The sequence below is a fragment of the Cygnus atratus genome, chromosome 14 (assembly GCF_013377495.2).
Source record: "Cygnus atratus isolate AKBS03 ecotype Queensland, Australia chromosome 14, CAtr_DNAZoo_HiC_assembly, whole genome shotgun sequence".
NCBI lineage: Eukaryota > Metazoa > Chordata > Aves > Anseriformes > Anatidae > Cygnus > Cygnus atratus.
In genome coordinates, this window is record NC_066375.1 from 19,442,476 (window position 1) to 19,463,249 (window position 20,774).

A 20,774-nucleotide genomic window follows, 5' to 3' on the forward strand; every position below is an offset into this window, starting at 1 on the left:
GCAAACCAACAGAAATACCAAGCCTTTATTACAAAGAAAAAATATTCCACAGAAGAGGTCAGCTTGGTTCTATGCATGCTGTCAGTCATATCCACCTGCTGAGCATGGAGAAGTGCTTCTGCTAGCTGCATTAATCCCCCAAGACACTGTTAGACTTTGTTCTTGGCCACAGGTGCACAGGCATTTTGATTCAGCTGAATTACTTGCTAGAATGTTGTTGCCAGCATTGAATGGGCCAAAATAATGAACCTGACTGTTGGACATGCCAAAAACTGCAACTGAAAAATCACACACTGGACATAGTTATCACTAAGAAGTCAAATTACTTTCTGTACATCCACGTTGTAAATAATTTTACAAGCAGGGAAATGAAAATGCTCGAGTCTATCTTCACTTGGATAGCGTGAAGAATGTCTGCTGATTCCTTTTAGTGGTACGTGCAAGCACACGGTCACAAAGCCTGAAAGCCAGCAGAACTAGAATGAATTCACGTTATCTATTGTTGTTTGGATTTTGAACAAAATTGATGGAATATGAACCAGTTGATGAATCTTGTTTTATCTGGAAATTTTCTGTTGACAGGCCAAAGGGGCGGAGAACCAAATTCCCAAGATCTTTCAGTTTGCCTACAATGAAAAAGAAATATGTGAGTAGTAAGCAGAGGGAAAACTCCCACTGAATTATGCCCAAATACACAGTCCAGCTCTGTTAGTTTATCTACTAACTTAAGGTAAATGCTGTGGAAATGTCTCCAGTTAGTTGAATACTTAGGCTCTTACATAAACTAAAAAAAAAAGGGGGGGGCAGTTATGATGTCAGTTTTGGGGGTTACAGCTGTCCAGAAGTTCTTTATTTCCTCAGGTCGTAATGTCCTAACTAAGGAGAGTTGAACAGCTCACAGAAGAGGGCTGGTCTCCCCTGTACTTACACTTGGATATAATTTTGATAGCTGCCAATGCTCAGTTTTCTAACACAAGTTTTTCAGTTCGTGCCACTTTTGGTGCAGCTACAGTTCTAAAAACATTCAAGTATGTTGTAACTGCCCAGTTTCCTAGACTACCAGAAGAAACAGAGAAAACCAAAGCTCAAACTCTGCTCACGTGTAATTGCTACGGATCCCTTTCTAAATGTGTACATTGATATGAAGAACATTAAAAGAAATCAATCCATACAAATGTGCCTGTACCTGCAAGCTAAGCAGTTCCCTTTGAAGCATACAACTTTATAACTCTTTCGCTTGCAAAAACTTGGCAGGGTGTCATCTGATGTATTATCATGAACTCACCTTCACAACTACAGCTCTCTGTAGCTAACTTATCACTGGAAGGAGTTCTAAGCACCCAATATTTAATTAGCAGTGATAAATATATAGACAGTATGATAGTTAATAAAATCTAAGGGCTTGATTAATATATACTACACAAGGTTTCTGACTCTAGAAAATGAGTCTTGCTACCACCTGTAAAAGAAGGACAACCAAAGGACAGCATTAAAAAATAATTATATAGATTGTAGAATAAATAAAGCAAATAGATAAAATGCATAAAATCAAACAAAAAGCAGAGGTAGCAACTTTATGTTGGCTAAACACAAGCTAGCTGATCCCTGGCATAATAAGACAAAGGAGAAAGACGGTTGGTTCCCCACTAAGAACATTATTTTCCTCTTGGCTTCAATGCACAATAGTAGACTAACTTCCCAAAACACAATCAGAAGTTTTGACAAGCTGAAGCCTACCCTAGGTTTGCATCCACAGGCTACACACCACCTTTTAAAAAGCCGCCTACTTTTGCAGGAATGATGAACAAATACAGGAATGTAAGAAGCCAAGCCCTACACAAGTCCTTTGCAAAGAGACGAACAGCATTTACGTGGTACAAATGGATCAAGTCATTTGCCTTGCATGATGCTGCAGCCCTGTGACTGTGCTCAGAACTGAAACTCTATCAGTCTCAACTTACCCAGTGGATGTAAGAGATAAGGGGCATGCTATTTGGCAACTGTTCAAGTCAGGTTAATCACCACCCCAATAAACCAAAATAGACTGTTTTTTAACGACATCTGCAAAACTGAACAGGGGGCAGGGGGAACTTTTTCTGAGTACGTTCACAGAAAATACAAAAAGAAACAAACCAGGGGAAAACGCAAACATCTTAATTTAAGGAACAACTCAATCCTGCATAAAGAAACTAACAGTTATTGTTACTACAGTACTCCCAAGCATGCCAATGTAATTAAGCTTTTGCATCAAGGTGTTGGTTCACAACTGGGTATCTTTCAGATATTTGTGTAACTATTTTAAAGCAAGATTGGTCTTTGTGAGTCAAACTGGAAATTCTGTGGCCCTATACAGGGAAAAAAAATAAAAAGCAACCTTGGTCTACAAAAGCAGCTAGTTGGTGGGGCAATTTCTTCAATTTGATTTTTTTCTCCTGTTTGGCCTAACAGATGAGGTGACTGAGTGATCTGGCCAAGGTTACTCCAGTGGGTGGCTCAGCTAGGATTAGCTTCCTTCTACTGTTTATTTATTTATTGCTACACTGTTTGGTATAAATTTCTAAGTCAAGTTCATAATTCTACACTGCATCCTAAATGCACTTTGGTTATAAAGCTCTACAGATGTTCATAGCATCTCTAGGATGGGGATGAATAGTTGCTATTGTACTTTTAGACAAACACTTGGTCATTGCTTAGCTCCATGTTTTGGGGTGAGATGTGTCTTTGTCTACTGGTGGAAGAATTTGGCATAGTCTGGCATTCCTACAGCCAGTTGTAAACAGTTTACAAGTTATCCCAGCATTGCAGCTGGCTCAGGAGCAGGCAGACAAGTTTGTGTGTTTCAGGAAACACTGAAAGGCCTTTTCTAATTGGAGTGAGTATGATGGCTCTTTTCCGGTCATACCAGAGCCAATAAACACAGAACAACCGCCTTGGCATTCTTACTTGTAGCCAGGCCAGTTCTTTGGGAGAAGCTAAAGATTATATGATATATTTAATCCTTTATTCTTTGTCTCACGCAAGCTGTGACTGAGTATTAAACAATACAGTTAGAGGTCACCAGCCTATCACTTAAACCCACATACTGCAATGCCTTTTGGTGCAGACACATTTATTGAATTGTTAATAAAGCAGAAGAAAGCCTTGCCTTTTCCGGGAACTCAAGCCCCAAGCATTGTTCCTGCTGCTTGAAGCACATAAACCCATCATTGTAGAAAAGCACCATTTCCTCCTCCCCCACTCTCCTTTCATCCCGAAATTTAGATCTGTAGTTAAGTCGAACCTCCCCTTTCCTCCAAAGACAAGTTCTCTTAAAAGAGAGACTGTGCTTGTGGGAGACAAAAAAGCCTGTGGAGCTGTGACTCAGCTGCAAAGAGTTCTCAGCAGTTGAACACTCACTTGTCCTGGAGCAGGGTCACTCTCTCCTGAGACACTATTTCCATAGACCTTGTTCTTTGTGGTTTTAAAGAGCATACATCTACTTCTCACCTGGAACTCCAGCATGTCAAATTTATTCAGCAAAACAATATTCAGAGGTTACAGGAAAACTAACTAGTAAAAGTCAATTTAGGGCTCAGAAGTCTGTGAGTCACCTAAACTGAAATTTAATGTCCTATTGCAAAAGGCAGATGCACAAAAGATTTCTCACTATTTATTCCTGATGTAACAGCCAGAATTGACTGCTGTTGAGTCTTCCTGGCAATTCTTTGAATATAGTTCCTAGTGTTAATGTGTTGTTTGGAAGCTGAAAAGCCATATATTTAAAATAAGTTCTGTGGGAAGGTCTCATCTTCGTATAACTTTTTGCATTACCAACATTTCTGAAGTAATTGAAAGAATCACGACAAGTCATCTTCCCTTCCGTAACTAATAAGGGAAGGACTGAACCCAAAGTAATTGCATATCAGTTCTGGTTTGAACTATTTAAGTGACCTCATGTTCTCCCTACACACAGTACTGGGCTTCAGCAGCTTAGTGTCAAATACACTATACCCTTCAGTATCAAAGAAGAAACTCATTTTTCAGGCATTAAGCCTAATAAACATTTTCACTAACCTTAAGTAGCTGCAAAAAGCTCTTATTGATCAAAAAGTCCAGGTGATGTGCTCTGATAGGCCTTTCCATTAATCACAGGTACATTATTGTCTGGAACTCACTCATTTTATGACTTAAGCTGAAAGCTGATCAGGTTTGATGCATTATTTGTATGAAATGGGTTACACAGATTGGCATGTTCCATCCCAATTTTTTATATCCAATATACTTGGCTTTCCTACAGCTATGCAGAAAATTGCATCACCATCACAGATCACAAGCTGTTAAACTTTGCTGAAACAGGTCCAAGCTTCCTCTCACCTCACACCCTCTCCCCAAAGGTGCTGGTCCTAGTTATCACACTAATTTCAGTCTAAACAAGACTAGCTTGTTCCACAAACAGCTAGAGATCTTTTGTTTTAAAATCTGAAGAGAAATTAAAAAAACAACACAGGAAAGGGTTAGTATGTGTTCTAATCCTGGGCAGTGACTGAAACAGAGGATGCTCATGTTATGAAAGCATAAAGGGAAAGAACTGCAGAACAGCTTGGGTTGGTAGGGACACCTTTAGAGATCATCTAGTCTAGGTTTTGGCTAGAATAGTTAATTTTCTTTGTAGAGGCTCACACGATGCTGTGTTTTGGATTTTTGATGGAAATACTGAGAACACACCAATGTTTTAGTTGTCGCAGAGCCATGTTACACAGAGCCAAGGGCTTTTCAGCTCCTCGTGCGCCAGCAAGGAGGCTGGGGGTGCGCAAGGAAGCTGGGATGGGACAGGACCAGGACAGCTGGCCCAGGCTGCCCAGAGGGATATTCCACACCACAGGAATTTCACATCATGCTCAGCAATAAAAGCTGGAATAAAGACGGAGGAAGGGGAGACATTGGGATTGATGGCATTTGTCTTCCCAAAAAAACCATTACGCATGCTGAGCCCTGCTTTCCCAGCAGTGGCTGAGCACCTGCCTGCTGACTGGAAGTGGTGAACGGATTCCTTGCTTTGCTTGTGCAAGCAGCTTTTGCTTTACCTAGTGAACTAGGCAGTAAACCATGCTTTTTCTAACAACAACAATTTCATTAATCACATGTGCTACCATTTACACGCAAGAATTCATAGCTAGCTAGACTGGAAAAGAAGATCCAGCCAAGGATGTGTACCCTGATTTATTTACATATAATCGCTTGTGAAGTAGTTTCAGCTTCTGACAAACTACGTGGTAATGAGCCATAGCACTGGAAAACAGGAAACACTTGGGGAAGGAGGAAGATACACTCCATTTTTTTTTAGTATATATATATATATATATGTGTGTGTGTGTGTGTGTGTGTGTATTTTAGTTTATACACAGCTCCAGTTTTCAGAGCATTACTCAGCTGGGTAGGTGTACAAGTGCTTCCTTTCAGTTGAAAGAATAAAGACCTAGGAAAAAACAATGTTACTGACTGATTCACTGACTAAAACAGGAATTCAAGGCAATATTCAAACTTCAAAAGAAGCCAAAGCATGATGAAGTGTGACATTCTTTCTCGAATATGTTGTCAATTATTAATTTAACTTTAGTGCAAGTGCTCCTGGACCAGGCCGACCCTGGAACTATTTGGATGATCTGACTTGCTCCTGGAAATCACAAAATCTGGGGTAAAACCTGGACACCACAGCTGGCTCTCCTGTGAGCAAGCAGGTGAATGAATCCTTGTGCACCTGCTACTGTTTAACCAATAATCCCCTAATGGATTACAGCAAGCAATTGTCTGTTCTGACAGTACTCAACAGGCAAAGAGCATTAATGAAGTTCTCGAAAAATAGTTGAAGCACCTTAAAACAAATGCAACAAGAAGAATCCAAAGAAATGCCTTAACCACCATGCTGCATCAAGTTTGTCATCTTATACTCCTAGACCTCCCACTTAGCCTCCCCAACCCTTTTTCAGTTGTCGGGTTTTTATTTAACCTCACATAGAGCAGCAGCACTTTGAAAACCCTGAGAAGTATCTCCTTCCCAGGCCTGCATCAGTAGATCCATGACATCACTGCTGCCTCTGTTAAATACAAGATATAGGGCATTTAATAACAAATAAAAGAGTGAGTCTCGTTCTTGCACATATTCAAAATTTAATTTCAAGTTTTCTGTTAAGAGAATGTATTACAGAAAAATATCCCCAATTTATGACACACTGATGATCACAACCAGTGCCAAGAATAAATGCCCAAATTACACCATGTAATTATAAAAAAAGTGACAATCTATGTGAATCCTGTCACACAGAGTTTGTCAGTGAAAATAGGGTTATATGCTATACAAACCCACTCTTAGTGGGATTTTCCTGGCTGTTTACACCAGTAAACATCAGAACATCCCCTTTCGCATATTTAACATCACCGAGAAGGGATTCCCATCTCTAGGATCCCAATATACACAGCCTGAACTGGTTCCCAAAAGGCCAGTCCAGTTCTCAAATCCTAACTGCTACTGGATTAACACTTAAGTAATTTCACATCTAGTCTGAAATCTAGACAAAAATTACCAATATAGAATTAGGTTTGCAATGACAGTTTGTAATGCTGGATTTACTGTGTCAGTGCAGGCCCTTCAGATTTGTTAGGCCCTTCAAACATCGTTAAGGATGGTACAAAGGGAGAATTCTTCAGAAGCTGTTTTCTTACTACTCTGTTGAAAACCATCCCCCTGTCCTACAAATAGTCATGATCCTTCTGAAGGTTTTCTGCATTTTTCTTTCATTTATACCACTACCACACTTAACCTTATTTATTTATAACTTCATCTAAGCACAATGGTAGAAACAAAATGTGATGCACAGCAGCTCTAAAAAGCCTTACTGCAGCTTTATTTAAATTTAATAGGTCAAGTCAGATACAAAACAAGAGCAAACCAGACTCCCTGCACAGCAAGAAGCAAATATTAAAGGAAAATATCAACTACAGCAGAAGCTCTTGAAAGAGTCTCTTCTTCCCAAGTATTTTAGGAATTAATGCTATTGTATGCAAGACAAACTGAGTTTAACCTGATTCTCCACAGAATAACAAAACACTATCCCAAACTCACAAAGCCTACTCATCTTAAAAATGCATTTCATCTACTTGTTACACCTAGAATGAGTGAACACGTAACTGTTGACAGCCGTTTCTGAAACAGGTCAGGTATAGACAGTTTCTCTTTTTTATCTTACACTGTCATTTGTCCTTGCTCTTTTGTGTGGATTTTCTAAACAGCACAAATGAAAAAATGATGTAAAAATAGAAACTCATTTTAAAAAGCACCAGACTGTCAGAGTAGCTTCTGCACTGTTTTGAACCTATAAGAACTTAACACATCTTTTTAACTAGGAGGCAATAGACAGTGTTGGCAGCAGTCTTTTTTTTTGGCGGGGGGGGGGGGAAGGGGGTCACCCTAAAATTATTGGTTTAATTAAAACTCTGTGAGTTATGCTAGGAAGTGCTTTATGCAAATTAGTATTACACATGAAAACCAATCATGCTTGGGCAATTTTACTGAAGTAGTTACTCTTCTGAAATAGAGCAGTCCAGTTATGGTGCTATCCAAGCAATACCACACAACACAATGCTGGAGGCCCACACATTCAAATGGCTTATATTAATCACATTCTCTTTTCCACAAAGAAGTTCAGTCAACAGTATCGTTTAGTATAAATTGTAAGAGTCAAAATATAATGAGCTATGTAGTTAGGAAATCCACTTTTATCTCAGCAAGGCCAGAGGCCTGTCTGTAACACTAGGGTAGGCCTAATCCAGCCTTAACACAAACAAAGCTGAAACACTGTATATAAACCAGGATAAACATGAAGACTTGGAGGTCTATAGGTGGAAAATGCTACAAAAAGAACCAAATTTATTTCTTCAGACACAAGATCAAACATGCTCAGTTATTACAGCTGGTTGACTTTTTTTTAAATGTACGGTTTAGTGAAAAACCTGTTTTAACCCATTCATGGGAATGCATCCTTTAAACGTTTACTTTCAGAAAGAAAGGACAGAGCGGTTGGTCTGTTTCAAACCATTTCCCCCTGCTTTTACATGTTGTTTTAGAAGGTCTTGAGTATTTTTGTCTTTAAATTTAACTAATAGCCTTTTCTGTAGGGGAAAATTATTTGGCTAGAACTTACTGTAAGTAGAACTAAGCAATGGAGAACTAGAAAGAAATCGTGAATTTTGTTTAACACAATTATTTCCTTTAAGACTTACCTTCTTTAAATTTTGTATTAGAGATTCTAGTCACAAATTTTTATTTTCCTAGTAGACTACAATGATTATTATGCAAGTTACATGTACATGCTACTTACCTAACATTTCTTTCTTTAATTTTTCATTCCGTTCTTCAATTTGTCTAGGTAATCGCTGTGGAGAGGAAGAAAAAACTGGAATCAGATCCACGCTTTCAATAACACTGTAGTTTAAACTTATGTAATTTTCATACACGTACCAAGGATATACAGTTTACAGCTTTAAAAAAATCCTTATGTCAAACCAACACTTATCTTATTTTGGAAACCTGTCATTCATTCTGTGACATCAATTCACATAAGCAGCAAGTCATAACTTGCAAGTGCAAGTTTCACACAGGCATGAATTTTTACTACTGAAAAACAAATCTGATCTGTTTGCCTAGTATTTTAAAAGTTACTGAATTTAAGAGATTTATAATTAATATATGTTTTAGCCCTATTTCCTCTGCCGCACACATTAAATATAATTTAAGAGAGGTCAGAGGAATTAATCAAACACAGAATAACATCTATGACGTCTGCTCTCACTGGCATGCCACTTCAGGTGAATCCACAATGAAAACATGAAGATCTACATACAAATATTTTATCAGAAGATCACTGAATTTCAGTATGTAGTTTAATAAGCAGCACTTTATTATGCAATGTTGGCATGCTTCTAATGAGGAGAGAGTATTACAAATGGGTAGGGAACTCCCAACAAGTTCATCCTGAGCAAGGTACTAGTCCAAGGAACAGTTTTTTTTTTTTTCTCCTCAAAACTGAGGAAGTTAAGATCTGTGCACCATCATAGATAAAAGCTTCTCATGGTTCTAATGAGCATTACAGAACTGCACAGTATTCTAGGCATTCCTATGATTTGAGATCCCCATTTATACCTAAACCAACTGTGACTCATCTTCCATTTTTATACAGTACCAGTGTTTTACTCAATGATTGTAATCACCATTTAGAATTATAATTTTATATTTACTACAACTAAGTTTACCATTGCATCGTTTATGTATTTACTGTTCATAAGTTAAATATATTAAAACAAAATATATTGTGAATGAAACGTTACTTTTTATACCTCTTTTTCATATTTTCAGAAGCAACTATTTCAACTTTTTATACCATACTTATTACTATACAATCCTGGCAGGTCAGAATGCAGTTACATGCATAACTATGCTGTCTCTTCTCGTGGAGGTCACTGCAGATAAGACAGACTTGCTGTAATGGTACTATCAGTAAATTAATTACGGTCGCAAACCATGGTAACAGGTGTGCAATTCACTCCTTATACATCTCACTTGTGATAATTGACTTCTGAACATAGTTAAAGAATTTAATTTCCTAATCTTGTTCCTTCCTGTATTTTATAGCTCAAGTCTTCACAGAGCATCACGGGTTTGTCGTTCTGATATCATTGCTACAGAGAAATAAGGTGTTCTCCTCTGGAAGGAAAAAAAACAAAAATAACATGTGCTGCCAAGACTGTCTGACTATTCTTGTTCAAAGCAGTATATACACTGATGAACACAGGTAAATACATTCATTTTCTACACTGATGGGGAATAGAGGTGGTATACCCCATAAAAACTGAAAAGTGAACACTAAGGAGTGCAATGCACATACACACGGATGGAGAAGTCTGAAACCAGACCAGGCCCAGTATCACCAGTGAGCCAGATCTAATTAGCCCAGTCAGACCTCATCTCACTCCTGCTGACCCAGAGGGAGTTATTAAGTTGGGTGCAGATCTGGACCCAAGCTGCCTGCATGAAAATGTGTGGATATCCCCTGGCCCCAAATTCAGTTTGCACTGTGGCTGTGACATTTGCTAAGTCTTGGATCAATTTGATATACACAGAGTCTCTCTCACATTTGGAGATCATGCTTTAGCAGGAAATAAAGACACAAATAACTTGATCTGGAATACATGTTCCATGTTTTGTCGGTCTGAATAGTCCTAGTCCACAGACTCAGCATTTCTCACACCAGAAACATACCTGCAAGGCTATGTATCTACAGAAAGGTATCCATAAACAGCTATTTATTTGGTGTCTACGATAAATATCTCAAAGTACAGCTTCTTTTGGTAAATAAGTTTATCTGGTCTGCCAGTCCCTCAGAAACTGTGCTGAAGCTAAAATTCACCCAACACTGTTATGCACCTGCTAAAAACAAAACCTAAAGATTGATACCACATAATTAAACACTTTCCAGGAAAGGATCAATAGGGTTTTGACCACAAAACGCTATAATATCCAACTGTTTAATTTGACATTGAGGATGTCACAAGTAACTGAAGTGTGTAACAGGGAGCTTTAAAATCAAAACACTAGCGCTGTACTCCTGAAATACAAACAGTACTGAAATTTTAGAGCAGCTAACAAATCAAGAATCAAAGAACTACTGTGTATTTAGTTCTTTTTTATAAACATCATTTAATAAGATTATGCCATTCCCTAAAGCAGCATGTGAAATATTTTCTACATATGGGGAGAAGAAAGATTGGCTCCAACAGTGAATGAGGCTAATTTGCAGATTCTCTTGATGCATCATTTTCATTACCAGTGGGGGCACAGAAGTGCTGCGCTATTTCTGCAAAGAGCACTGCAATTTACATTACAACAAAGCAGAGCCTCTTAGTCCCCCTGTGTATTACAGATACGCTAACTACATACGTGGAGTCTGGAATTGTTTTTTGTTATAAAATTTAGATATTATGGATATTTTTAAAAGTGTAGGACTAGTTTTGTCAGTATTTCATTAACAAATTTTCAAGAGGTGAGATTTAAGCCTCAATCTCAAAAGACTGCTTCTACCCTGAAACTTGACAAAGAACGGGATCAACTCAGAACAGAATGCCCTACATCCCACTGCAGCATAAATTGAGGGCGTTTTGTACAAAGTGTTCTGCACCACATGTGAGCCTAAACTCTCTGCCTAGTAAAAGGAGGTCAAGGAGCAAAAGGCATGTGTAACAGTCAACGTTTGTACTTCCTAGCTACAAAAATTAAGAAGTACTGATCATTCTAAAACATTCCTGAAAGATGGCCAGAAAGAACAGCAGCATTTTTTATGATCCTTTCCTAGAAGGAATCTCCAGTGGTAACTGAGCGCTGGCACTTTTATGAGATTATTAGAGGCAAACACACTGAAGGAAGATTGTGGTTTTGCAAGAGATATAAGAGACGGTACCTATACTTTTAGGGGGTTCCGATCAGCCAAAATAAGTATTTCAAATTCTTCACACTTTGAACCAACTACTAACAGTGTTCCCAAGTCTTAATCTGTGGAGTCCTGACTGGTGGTTCATAACAAGTTGTCTGATCTTCACAGTCACTCTTTGTATGGAGAGCTGCTGAAATGCACCAAAGGCTACTTTACCAAATAACTGACTAGATTACACTAGGCCTCTTTTTGGATCTAGGCTAATGCTAAAAGGCTACAAGCTACAAAAACTAAATCCCGTCGCTTCCTTTAGAAAGGTCAGCAGACTCCTTGGCTGAATTCCTGGATCAAATAAGCCACAGTCTCAGCTAGGAGACTATAAATGAGGCCAACACAAATAATCTTTTCTAGACTATGATGGATGCATCGCATTCACTGTCCATGCAGTAATGATGTTTGACAAGCTCGTCATTTATTAAACCATTGCCGTGCATGCAACAAGCATCAGGGGGTTGTTTCACAGTACGGTAAGCTGACCTTGTCACTGGGTGCTGCCAGAAGTGATGGCCCCAATTCCTGCACTGCCTTGACCACATCTTCTTTCCTTCTCACTAGTAATTGCAGTAGATCTGAGTCTGCATCTGACAGCAGAAAGCCATGGCGATACAAACCTATTCACTCTGGGGGTTATTGGTTGCTGGCTTTTCTTTCCTTGTAGATAGATGGTTTTCCTTCTGGCATGTTATATGTAGAAAAATAACCAGCTATCCATGTAGGGTCCGTCATGAACTTGTACCAGCGCTAACACAAGGAAAGCGACTGGACAGCTTTTAAAGCAGCTGGCAGTTCATGGGTTTATCTGTTCTTACCCTTAACACTAACAAGAGTTACACAGTTAAGCAGAATATTTTTCTGCCCTAAGTGCAATTGATCCAGTCCCAAAGGAAGTAATTTCAGGCAAGCCTTCTTGTCTAATATGCTATTAAAGCAGTTTCTAATGTGTCAGTACAACACCATAGTAGGGGGGGACGAGGGGGAGAGGAATTAAAAAAATAAAACAAATCACTACTAATAATTTACCCACATGGAAATTAAAATAATTAAATAAACCTTGCAAATATATTTCTGCATTAACACCAGAAAGTGGTTTTAGAGATAATTTTGTAATTTTTTTTTTTAACTTTATTTTAATTTTAGGGGGCAGAATAGGTTGCATGTTCACTGATGTGAAGCTGAACTTAAAATAATGATGCCCTCTGAAAATTTAACAAGCTATTAGAAGTCAAGTACTGTCATATGGATTTGAGCGCTCAATTGTGCATTATGTTTTAAAATTGCATCCATTTATCTTAAAAGAGAAGTAAAAGATAGTTCGGTTGTTTATACTGCAGAAGATGGTCAGCTCTTTCCAGGCTCTCTGGTGCTTGCGAGCCATTCACCCACCGTGACCTGAGGCTCCCACTTTGACATAAAATGACCGCTACTGTACGCTTGATAGCAGCTACCTTCCATTAGCACGTTCCTCCGAAACCACATGCTGTCTAGCTGCATACCTACCACATTTCAACACAGCCTTCATAACCTCTTTTCAAAATTAAGAATAGCAAGCAGTGTATACAGAGAGCTTTGCGCACAAAAACAAATTGCCCTTCTTGCTATACAAACAAATTGCCCTTCTTGCTATACCAACTCTTGCAGAAAGACCCTTTGAACTTGTCAAATTCACAGCTGTTTTCCACACCAAGCATTAACATACTAAGTATCACTAGAAAAATCCCTTCCTGCTTGTATTTTACACAAAATTATTTGAAACCTCAAATGAGCAGGCTGCAGCAATAACTTTAAATCCCCACTGAGTAGGGATTATTTACATGATAGACTAGAATTTCAAGACATTCTAGAGATTTACCTTAGTATATGGCAGCTTGGATGAACAAAAGTCCAAGGTAACTTTAAAGCATTTTTAAAAATATACTTCCAGAGATATGACAATGTTTCTTCAAGAAGCCTTTAATACAGAAGCATTTGTAATGTTGATTGAAAACAGACACTGGAGCACAGCACTAAGCTGCAGAACTCTCGTGTTTGGGAACAAAAAAGTAATTTAATCAGAAAAGAATGCTGTTTGCAACTACGAAGTGCCACCTTCTTCACGTGAAAGACTAAGTTTTTGAAAATTAATAGCAGACTTCAGTCACATAATTCAGACAGCTACAGACAGATCTTATCTCCACCATTCTCTTAAGTCATCAAAAAGTATCTATTTTATAATTATGCCATAAAGGCATTCAACTACAAATTCACTAATCAGAAAAATAATTCTACAAAAAGAAAAATTGACTCCCACTAATTAAATAGCTAGCAAGAACCGTATTATGGGGTACTTGTATTCTAATTTCCAAATTGCAGATCCTTACTTAAGTGATGGCTACTAAAATGCAGCAGTGACTCACTAACACAGTCAGCACTGTACATGTTCTGACCTAAACAACCTTTTCTGGTGCATGTATAAGTACAATTAAAAATCTCAAGCAAAATTTCAATGTTTAGTAGAAATTTATCAGAATGCTGTATTTGAAAATGCATGTATTGAAATAACTTCGTTTGAAAAAAGTTAATGCATTTAAACAGTTCCAAGATATTCGTGGTAGAGAATCAAACTAGAAGAACCGTAATATATTCATTGATAAATTGTGTGGGAGGTGACCGCGCATGCACACATGTATTGTGGGGGACATGGGGTAGGTTATTCAACAGGTAAAGATGTAGTTATATGCTTACAGAACATATGTTTACTTCCACTCATTTTATAAAGGTTAAAAGAGGACCGTGCTTCAGGGACCTGAGCCTTGTCGTTGAAGTCGTGGCATTTCGTGTAATCTTTCTTATGTATAGCCAGAGGAAAAAAACAGTACACAGTACACTTTTAGACTCAAAGTTATCACCACTGTATATGAAGCAGCTTGCATAAACAGCGTTGAATATTTAGACTAGGAAAAGAAAGACCTTGTTTTAAAGTTGTACCAAAGTACACTAAAAAGGCTTACCATGCAAGCTTCTCTGGCCTGATGAACTGATGGGTCTTTTTCTAGGACTGCTTTATAATCCTCCAGAGCTTCATCTAGTTTTTCTGTTTTTTCATATAGTTCTGCTCTCCTCAGCAAAGCTCTAATATAGTTAGGATCTAATTCCACTGCTGGAAAACAAGAACAAAACACAGTATTTTACTTCAAACATTTCTATACCCCCTGAAATGAATTCTTAAGCCTGTATTAAAGTCTTAATGTTAATAGATGTTTTATAATGCAGCTTAGAATCAGAGTCACAGTTTAAGAGATAAATCATAATTTAGAGAGGCACCCTTTACACCCACCTATAAAGGTCTAATGCAATTGACCGTAGATCATAGACATTAAATGAAATATCACTATATAGAAGTAAGCTCTATTTGTGCATTAGAAATCATGTGGCACTTCAGAAACAAGAATCCATAACATTTTTCAGTTTTTGCATATATAATAAGTCTATATTATCAGATTACACCTAAAGTTAAATGTAGCTAAAGATATATGTAGTAGGGAGACCAAGCATTTCCTTGCTTATCTCAGTGCAAGTTGAGACAAACTCCAGAACAACTATTGGTGTTCTTCTGAATATCTCTAAAAATCAAACAGTTAAGATTGTGTTGGGAAGCCACAAAAGGTTATACCAGCTCTACAAATCACCACTGAGGCATTCACACTGAATTAGATCTTTTCTTCTCCTTATTCCCTTGGCAGTTGTGAGCATGTTTACTGGTTCAGTTAGGATTGAATACTGAACTTAACAATAGCCTAAGCATAGTAATTTCTCAAGGATTTCTTCATCCATTTTTCATCATAGGAAAAGGAAGTACAAAAACCTGCCCATTTTTTAATTGCTAACCCATTAAAAATTGTTCTCAGGACAACTAAACCCCAGATTAGGTAAATATTCTAGTTTATTTATTCCGGAAGGAGAAAGACAACACTACAATCAGCAAGTTGCAGGTTAATGTGAATTGCTCGGCTGTGTGCTAAGTGTTCCATTGCAGTTTGTAAAAAAAAATCCCTGGGCAGCGTCAAGCAATGGTTAGTTTAAGTCTCATTGCAGCAAAACAGACCTGTTCCCTTTTAGCCACCAAGAAACTACCAGAAGTATTTTACAAAATGCACCACCACCAAAACAAGGCAAAACCCAACCGTAACAGAGGTCAGCTAGATTTTGTTACCTTCAAGATTCCTTTTAGAACGTACAAACTGAAATTTACTGTACAAGCACCACTGGCACTCAGCCATTGGATTAGTTTTTTGGTTGGTAATTTGGACACTTTTCCCCAGCTGTCATGTGTAGTTTAAGAAATATTCGAGCATGGGTGAGTGGGTAGAAGTAATAAAGCAATACACAGCTGAAATGATTTTACTAGAAGTTGCAAAGATAAAACTATGCAGGACAAAAACAAGAGAGCATAATCCCTTGTGACCAAGCAAGAGCCTTGCATAAAAGGGACTTGATAGGGCTTTTAATTCTGTGAGGCCCCACACTTCTTTGGAATCTCAAATTAAACCAAGATTTGGTGGGAATAGCAGGTACGGTTGAAATAGTAGGTATAAGGAAACAGCTTACATAAAATACTTCCTTTTTTTTCTTTTTTGGAAAAAGTACCAACAGCAGTCTTATTGCCACAGGAGAACAGAAAGTAAATTATTACAGGCAGTAAGTTCAACAGACATTTTACAAAATAAATAGTTTTAGATTCAGGTGTCTTTCACTATAACCTTTCTATAAATTCTTTATATAAAAATGCCCAAAATTACAGCTCTGTAGTAAAGCACTAACTGGCTTAATTTATCCATGAAAGATCTGGCACAAGAGTGATGCACAGGAGACAAAAGTCATACCTTTGCTGCAGTCACTTAGGGCAGCTTCTGTCTTGTCCTAGAACAGACAACAACATTGTTATATGTATGTTATATTTCTTGGGAAACAGCTTGCTTACAATTGCAAGCAAAAAGGTTTGTCTGGCATTCCAAGGAATGGGGATGTTCATGTAATCAAGGCTTTTCATACCATTACTTCTGATTTAAAGCCTTTAACAGCGATTAGCTTCCTCTCTCTGAAGGCTGCCAGTGTTCAGACTGCACGGCTGCCCCACTAATCAGTCTGCACTGAACAGCCGGCAGCAAGCAACCATCAAAAGGCTGAGTCACATCTGCAGGCCTTGGCTTAACCGAGCTACAGCTTTCCTACATTTGTCAATTAATTAAGGGGTTGGAATAGACAGTTCCCAGGACTCCCAGATAAATTCCTGTCTGTAAGAGCAAAGACATTTGGAAAGCAGACACTGCCTTTAGCGCTAATATAGGCATTGTCCCTTGCCGAGGAAGCTGAGACTGCCAGGAGGGGTAGGGACAAGATTTTAGTGTGCCCAGACAACCACAGTTAGAGGATGACAGTCAGGCAATCTGCTTATAATGATACAAAGAAAAAAAAAGCAAGAATGCCAAGACAGAGATCCTGTTTTCATCTAAACTAAAAAGGCTTCAAGAAAAAAAAAAAAGAAAAAGGCTGTTCTGTGCCTGTATTGTTGATTGACACAGTAGTATTCATAAGGGTAGTTCCTGCATTTCTATACCCCAGGAACTATTTTCTTCTCCATTAAACGGAAGCTGCCTCACAGAAGAATGCCTGACAAGCTTTTATGGTAGTGCAAAGCAAATGGGTGATGCAAGTATAGAAGAAAAAATACTTAATGGGGGAAGTTATTAAAAATGTGAATCTATTTTCAGTGTAAGGTTTGGGTCCATGAGGTTCTACTATCTATAGAGGTGATACAGTAGTTTGTGCACAGTTTTTATTATCCTGTGCTTGTTTGGGAAATATTGGATTAGTTTCGTAGCTAACAACTGGATTATGACGAGCTTTTTCAGGTTACAGCTTTCATATTTGGAAGGTTCCAACATCTGCTATTACAGAACTTCATTTTTTCCTTGCCTGTTCAATTCAGTATCCCAAGAGTGAATTCTAGCTGAGCAAGAATTTATTTACACCTAAATATGGCTGCACAGTACACTTACAGACAGAGCTGCATCTGCATCAATACTGGAGGAAAACCACAAGGAAGTTCACTTTGCAGGAAGATAAAATAAGGATAGGAGTTACTACGCTATTTTTCCATAATAATATAAAAACCAAAGCAAAAATAAGGGAGTAATTTCTCTTCAATTCTTATTTTCATTTATTTAGAAAGAAGAGGTAATTTAGCACCATGTTTATAGCCTGAAGAGACAGTTTTGAAAGTATGATAATAAGCATGATAGAAAAGCCATACAAGTGTCTCAGACAACTAAATTTATTTAGACGCTCAATGCCTGTGAGCCAGAGAAATATTACTGAATGCTTGTTGATAGGTCCTCCTAGCTCCTGTTGTGGTCAACTAGTAGAATGCGTGAGCTGTATGAAATACACATACTAGCTGTATACTAATACGACTGTAGGAGATCAAACAGGCATAAAGGTTCTCCTCTCATTCCTCCTGTTACATGACAGTCCGGCAACTTATTTGTAAAGATGAGATCCGTAATTCTTTAAAATCAATTTATAAGTTAAATTGTTGGCTTTCCTTTGTGCTTACAGTACATTTCAGATTCTGGAAACACGTGGGCATCTGTCCCTGGACATAGAATAGAAAATAGATAAGACAGCTGTAGCCATTCTCTCGGGACAGTGCCCTATTACATAGGGTCCATGCTGCTATCTAGCAACTGTGAAGGAAGCACGCTAACTGAATTAGTAAAGTCATAGGAAGCCCTATTTATGCCTGAAAGCATCTGAACCAATTATCTGAAGACAAGTCTGACTACCCAGGTTTTGAAAACCTGGATAAAAAAATGATTTAAAAACAAATACTACCTAGTTACACTTCTAGACAATCTAATACATGGGTCTGTATACATTAAACACACTTGAACACATCTGTTCCACAAGAACTTTGAATTTATTTGAAACAAAAAACAGTTTTAAATATAATACAGCAAAGCAACTTTGAACAGCTGCTCCAATTGCAACTTTCAGTTTTGAATTAATCCTCAGTAAAATCAAGTGTACCAGCATTTCTACTGGGAGCACGAGGGAATGTACAAACAAAGCCTGCAAACAGTTTAATTCCTTTCCCCTCCTTTATGCATCCCTAATTACTTCATAATTTCATTTGACATATAAACAATAATTGTCATTTCATAAAAAAGATATTCACCTGCTTCATTTTTGCAGCAGCTCTGTTTGAAAACAAAACAGCCCTATCTTTCTGGAAGCAGGCTGGACAAATCCGCAGAGCCTTCGTATATGAGTCTTCTGCCTCTCCATAGTCTGCAGATGCAATAGGGAAAAGAAACAACAAAAAACCACAGATCATTTATTTCAAATGCCAGTATGGTCAGTGAATCATATGGCTAGAATTTCTTTGGAAACCTTTCTCAATATATGGTGCGGTATTTAAAGCAGTGGTCAGAATCAGTAGCTGCTTTCTGACAAAGTACACTACTGGCTACTACTTGTATCAATGACAACCAATTATTTTTTAAAATCAGCATCCTCATAGGAGCAGAAAAGTAGTCCTGTGCTCAGCGTCACTATTGCAGCATGCTGTGCTCACACCCGAATCTGTTTCATCCTTTTTGTTCAGAGGGTACCACCAGCCTTAGGGGTTGAATCTTTTCAGTTGAAATGTATCCTTGATCTGAAAGGAAACACGTGCTGGGATGTGTTATTGCACCAATACCTGCTCACAGCAGCTAGGGAAATATCTCATTTGTCACAGTATCTTCAACGACTGACTTAAAGGTCAGTCACCACAAACCTATCAACTGGCACCTGAAGGTCGTCCATCTTCATGTCTGATCTAAAGCACAGACCAGTGATAAAGCACATGAGATTATTAAGTTGTTTTCCAATAATGGTAGAGTCAAAGAACGAAAAGGCCCTATAGTGACCCTGAACAATGCCCTGCCAGCTGACAAATGCATTCTCCTCAAAGCAGAGCAATTCTTTCTGCATGTTAGCCAGCAACCATACAGGTGCTTAAAAGGTCGTTCATTTCTGATCAGTAAGCAATTTGACAGGCATCAGCAGCACAGGCAAACTGAACACATCTGCCAAAGAATTTTTCAGGAAAAGGCTATAGATAAGATCTCAAAAAGATGACTGAGCCAATATTACAGGCTTGCTACTTCCATAGTCCCAGCAGCTCCTTCCTGCCTGCTCTGACACTTGCCTGAATTGGTAAACCATTCCCCAGCGATCTTGCTCTCTTAGAGACCTCCAGCAGGAAGACCACTGTCTGGTTATCAGGATATGCTTCTGGGAAGCAGAAGTTAATCATTTGTGTAACCCTGTTGACTGAGGGAAGCATTAATGTACATTTCCTTGTTTCTTTGAAAATCCTCTAACCATCAGAACATTACATGAATGGTAGGGGTCAAAATCCCTTCTCCCTTCATGTGCTTTAACTAAAATCATTGGTATTGTTATTTACTGCAGACCTGTTGTTACAGATTAACTATGTTTACAACATATCAAGTTCCAGTGTAAGCTAGAAGTTTGCACACCTCTAGATTTTTTAAAAATATGTATCTATATATTGATCTATATATCTATGCATATATATGTATGTGTGTACATCTCTACATATATAAAGATATACACATATATGCATAGAGATGCTCGCATGTATATATACACACACACAATATATAGTATATATATAGAGATGTACACACATACAATGTACAAAGAAAGAAAAGGGCCAGTGGATACAAAGAAACATACAAAGGTACAAAGCTATGAGAGTTATTGAGCCACTGAGCCTCCATCAATTCTAAGCAATTGCATTAGCAGAACTCAATCTGGTGGAAGCCTTTTTTGATTAGGAGAAAAAACCTTGGCACTTGGAAGGCAATCAATTCTGTATCATGTTCTTGGATTTAAACGCAGCTTTCATGAGAAACCTGCTTTAGCAATCCAAGTTTTTGTGATTTAAACTTAACTCTTAAGGAAGTCTCTCTCTTTCTGTTCCCTAGAGCTGGGTGAAAAAATGATATAGATGGTAACTTTGAACAATGATAGGTGCGAGATCTTCCTATGGGTTTTCTGCAATATCACCATAATGGTGAAGTATTAATTCGAGATTCTCTAACTTGCACACGATATTAAAAGATTATCAACATACCTCCTTTCTTGAACTGCTCATTTCCTTTCTCCTTCAGTGTTGTGCTCTCCTTTCTTCTTTTCTACAAAAGA

At 38.1% G+C, this 20,774-nt stretch overlaps 1 protein-coding gene across 2 annotated transcripts in view; it reads right to left on the reverse strand.

The window, feature by feature from the left end:
- Positions 1 to 6: 6 nt before the first annotated feature.
- The window catches only part of TTC1 (tetratricopeptide repeat domain 1), a 33,056-nt gene continuing 12,288 nt past the window's right edge, over positions 7 to 20,774 (reverse strand). For both annotated transcript variants that reach the window (XM_035563917.2, XM_050713560.1), the window contains exons 3-8: positions 20,704 to 20,764; positions 18,733 to 18,845; positions 16,379 to 16,415; positions 14,507 to 14,655; positions 8,355 to 8,409; positions 7 to 626 (exon numbers count right to left, since the gene is read on the reverse strand). In XM_035563917.2, coding sequence (XP_035419810.1) covers positions 493 to 626; positions 8,355 to 8,409; positions 14,507 to 14,655; positions 16,379 to 16,415; positions 18,733 to 18,845; positions 20,704 to 20,764 — 549 coding nt within the window. In that variant the 3' untranslated portion in view covers positions 7 to 492. The remainder of the gene's footprint in view (positions 627 to 8,354; positions 8,410 to 14,506; positions 14,656 to 16,378; positions 16,416 to 18,732; positions 18,846 to 20,703; positions 20,765 to 20,774) is intronic.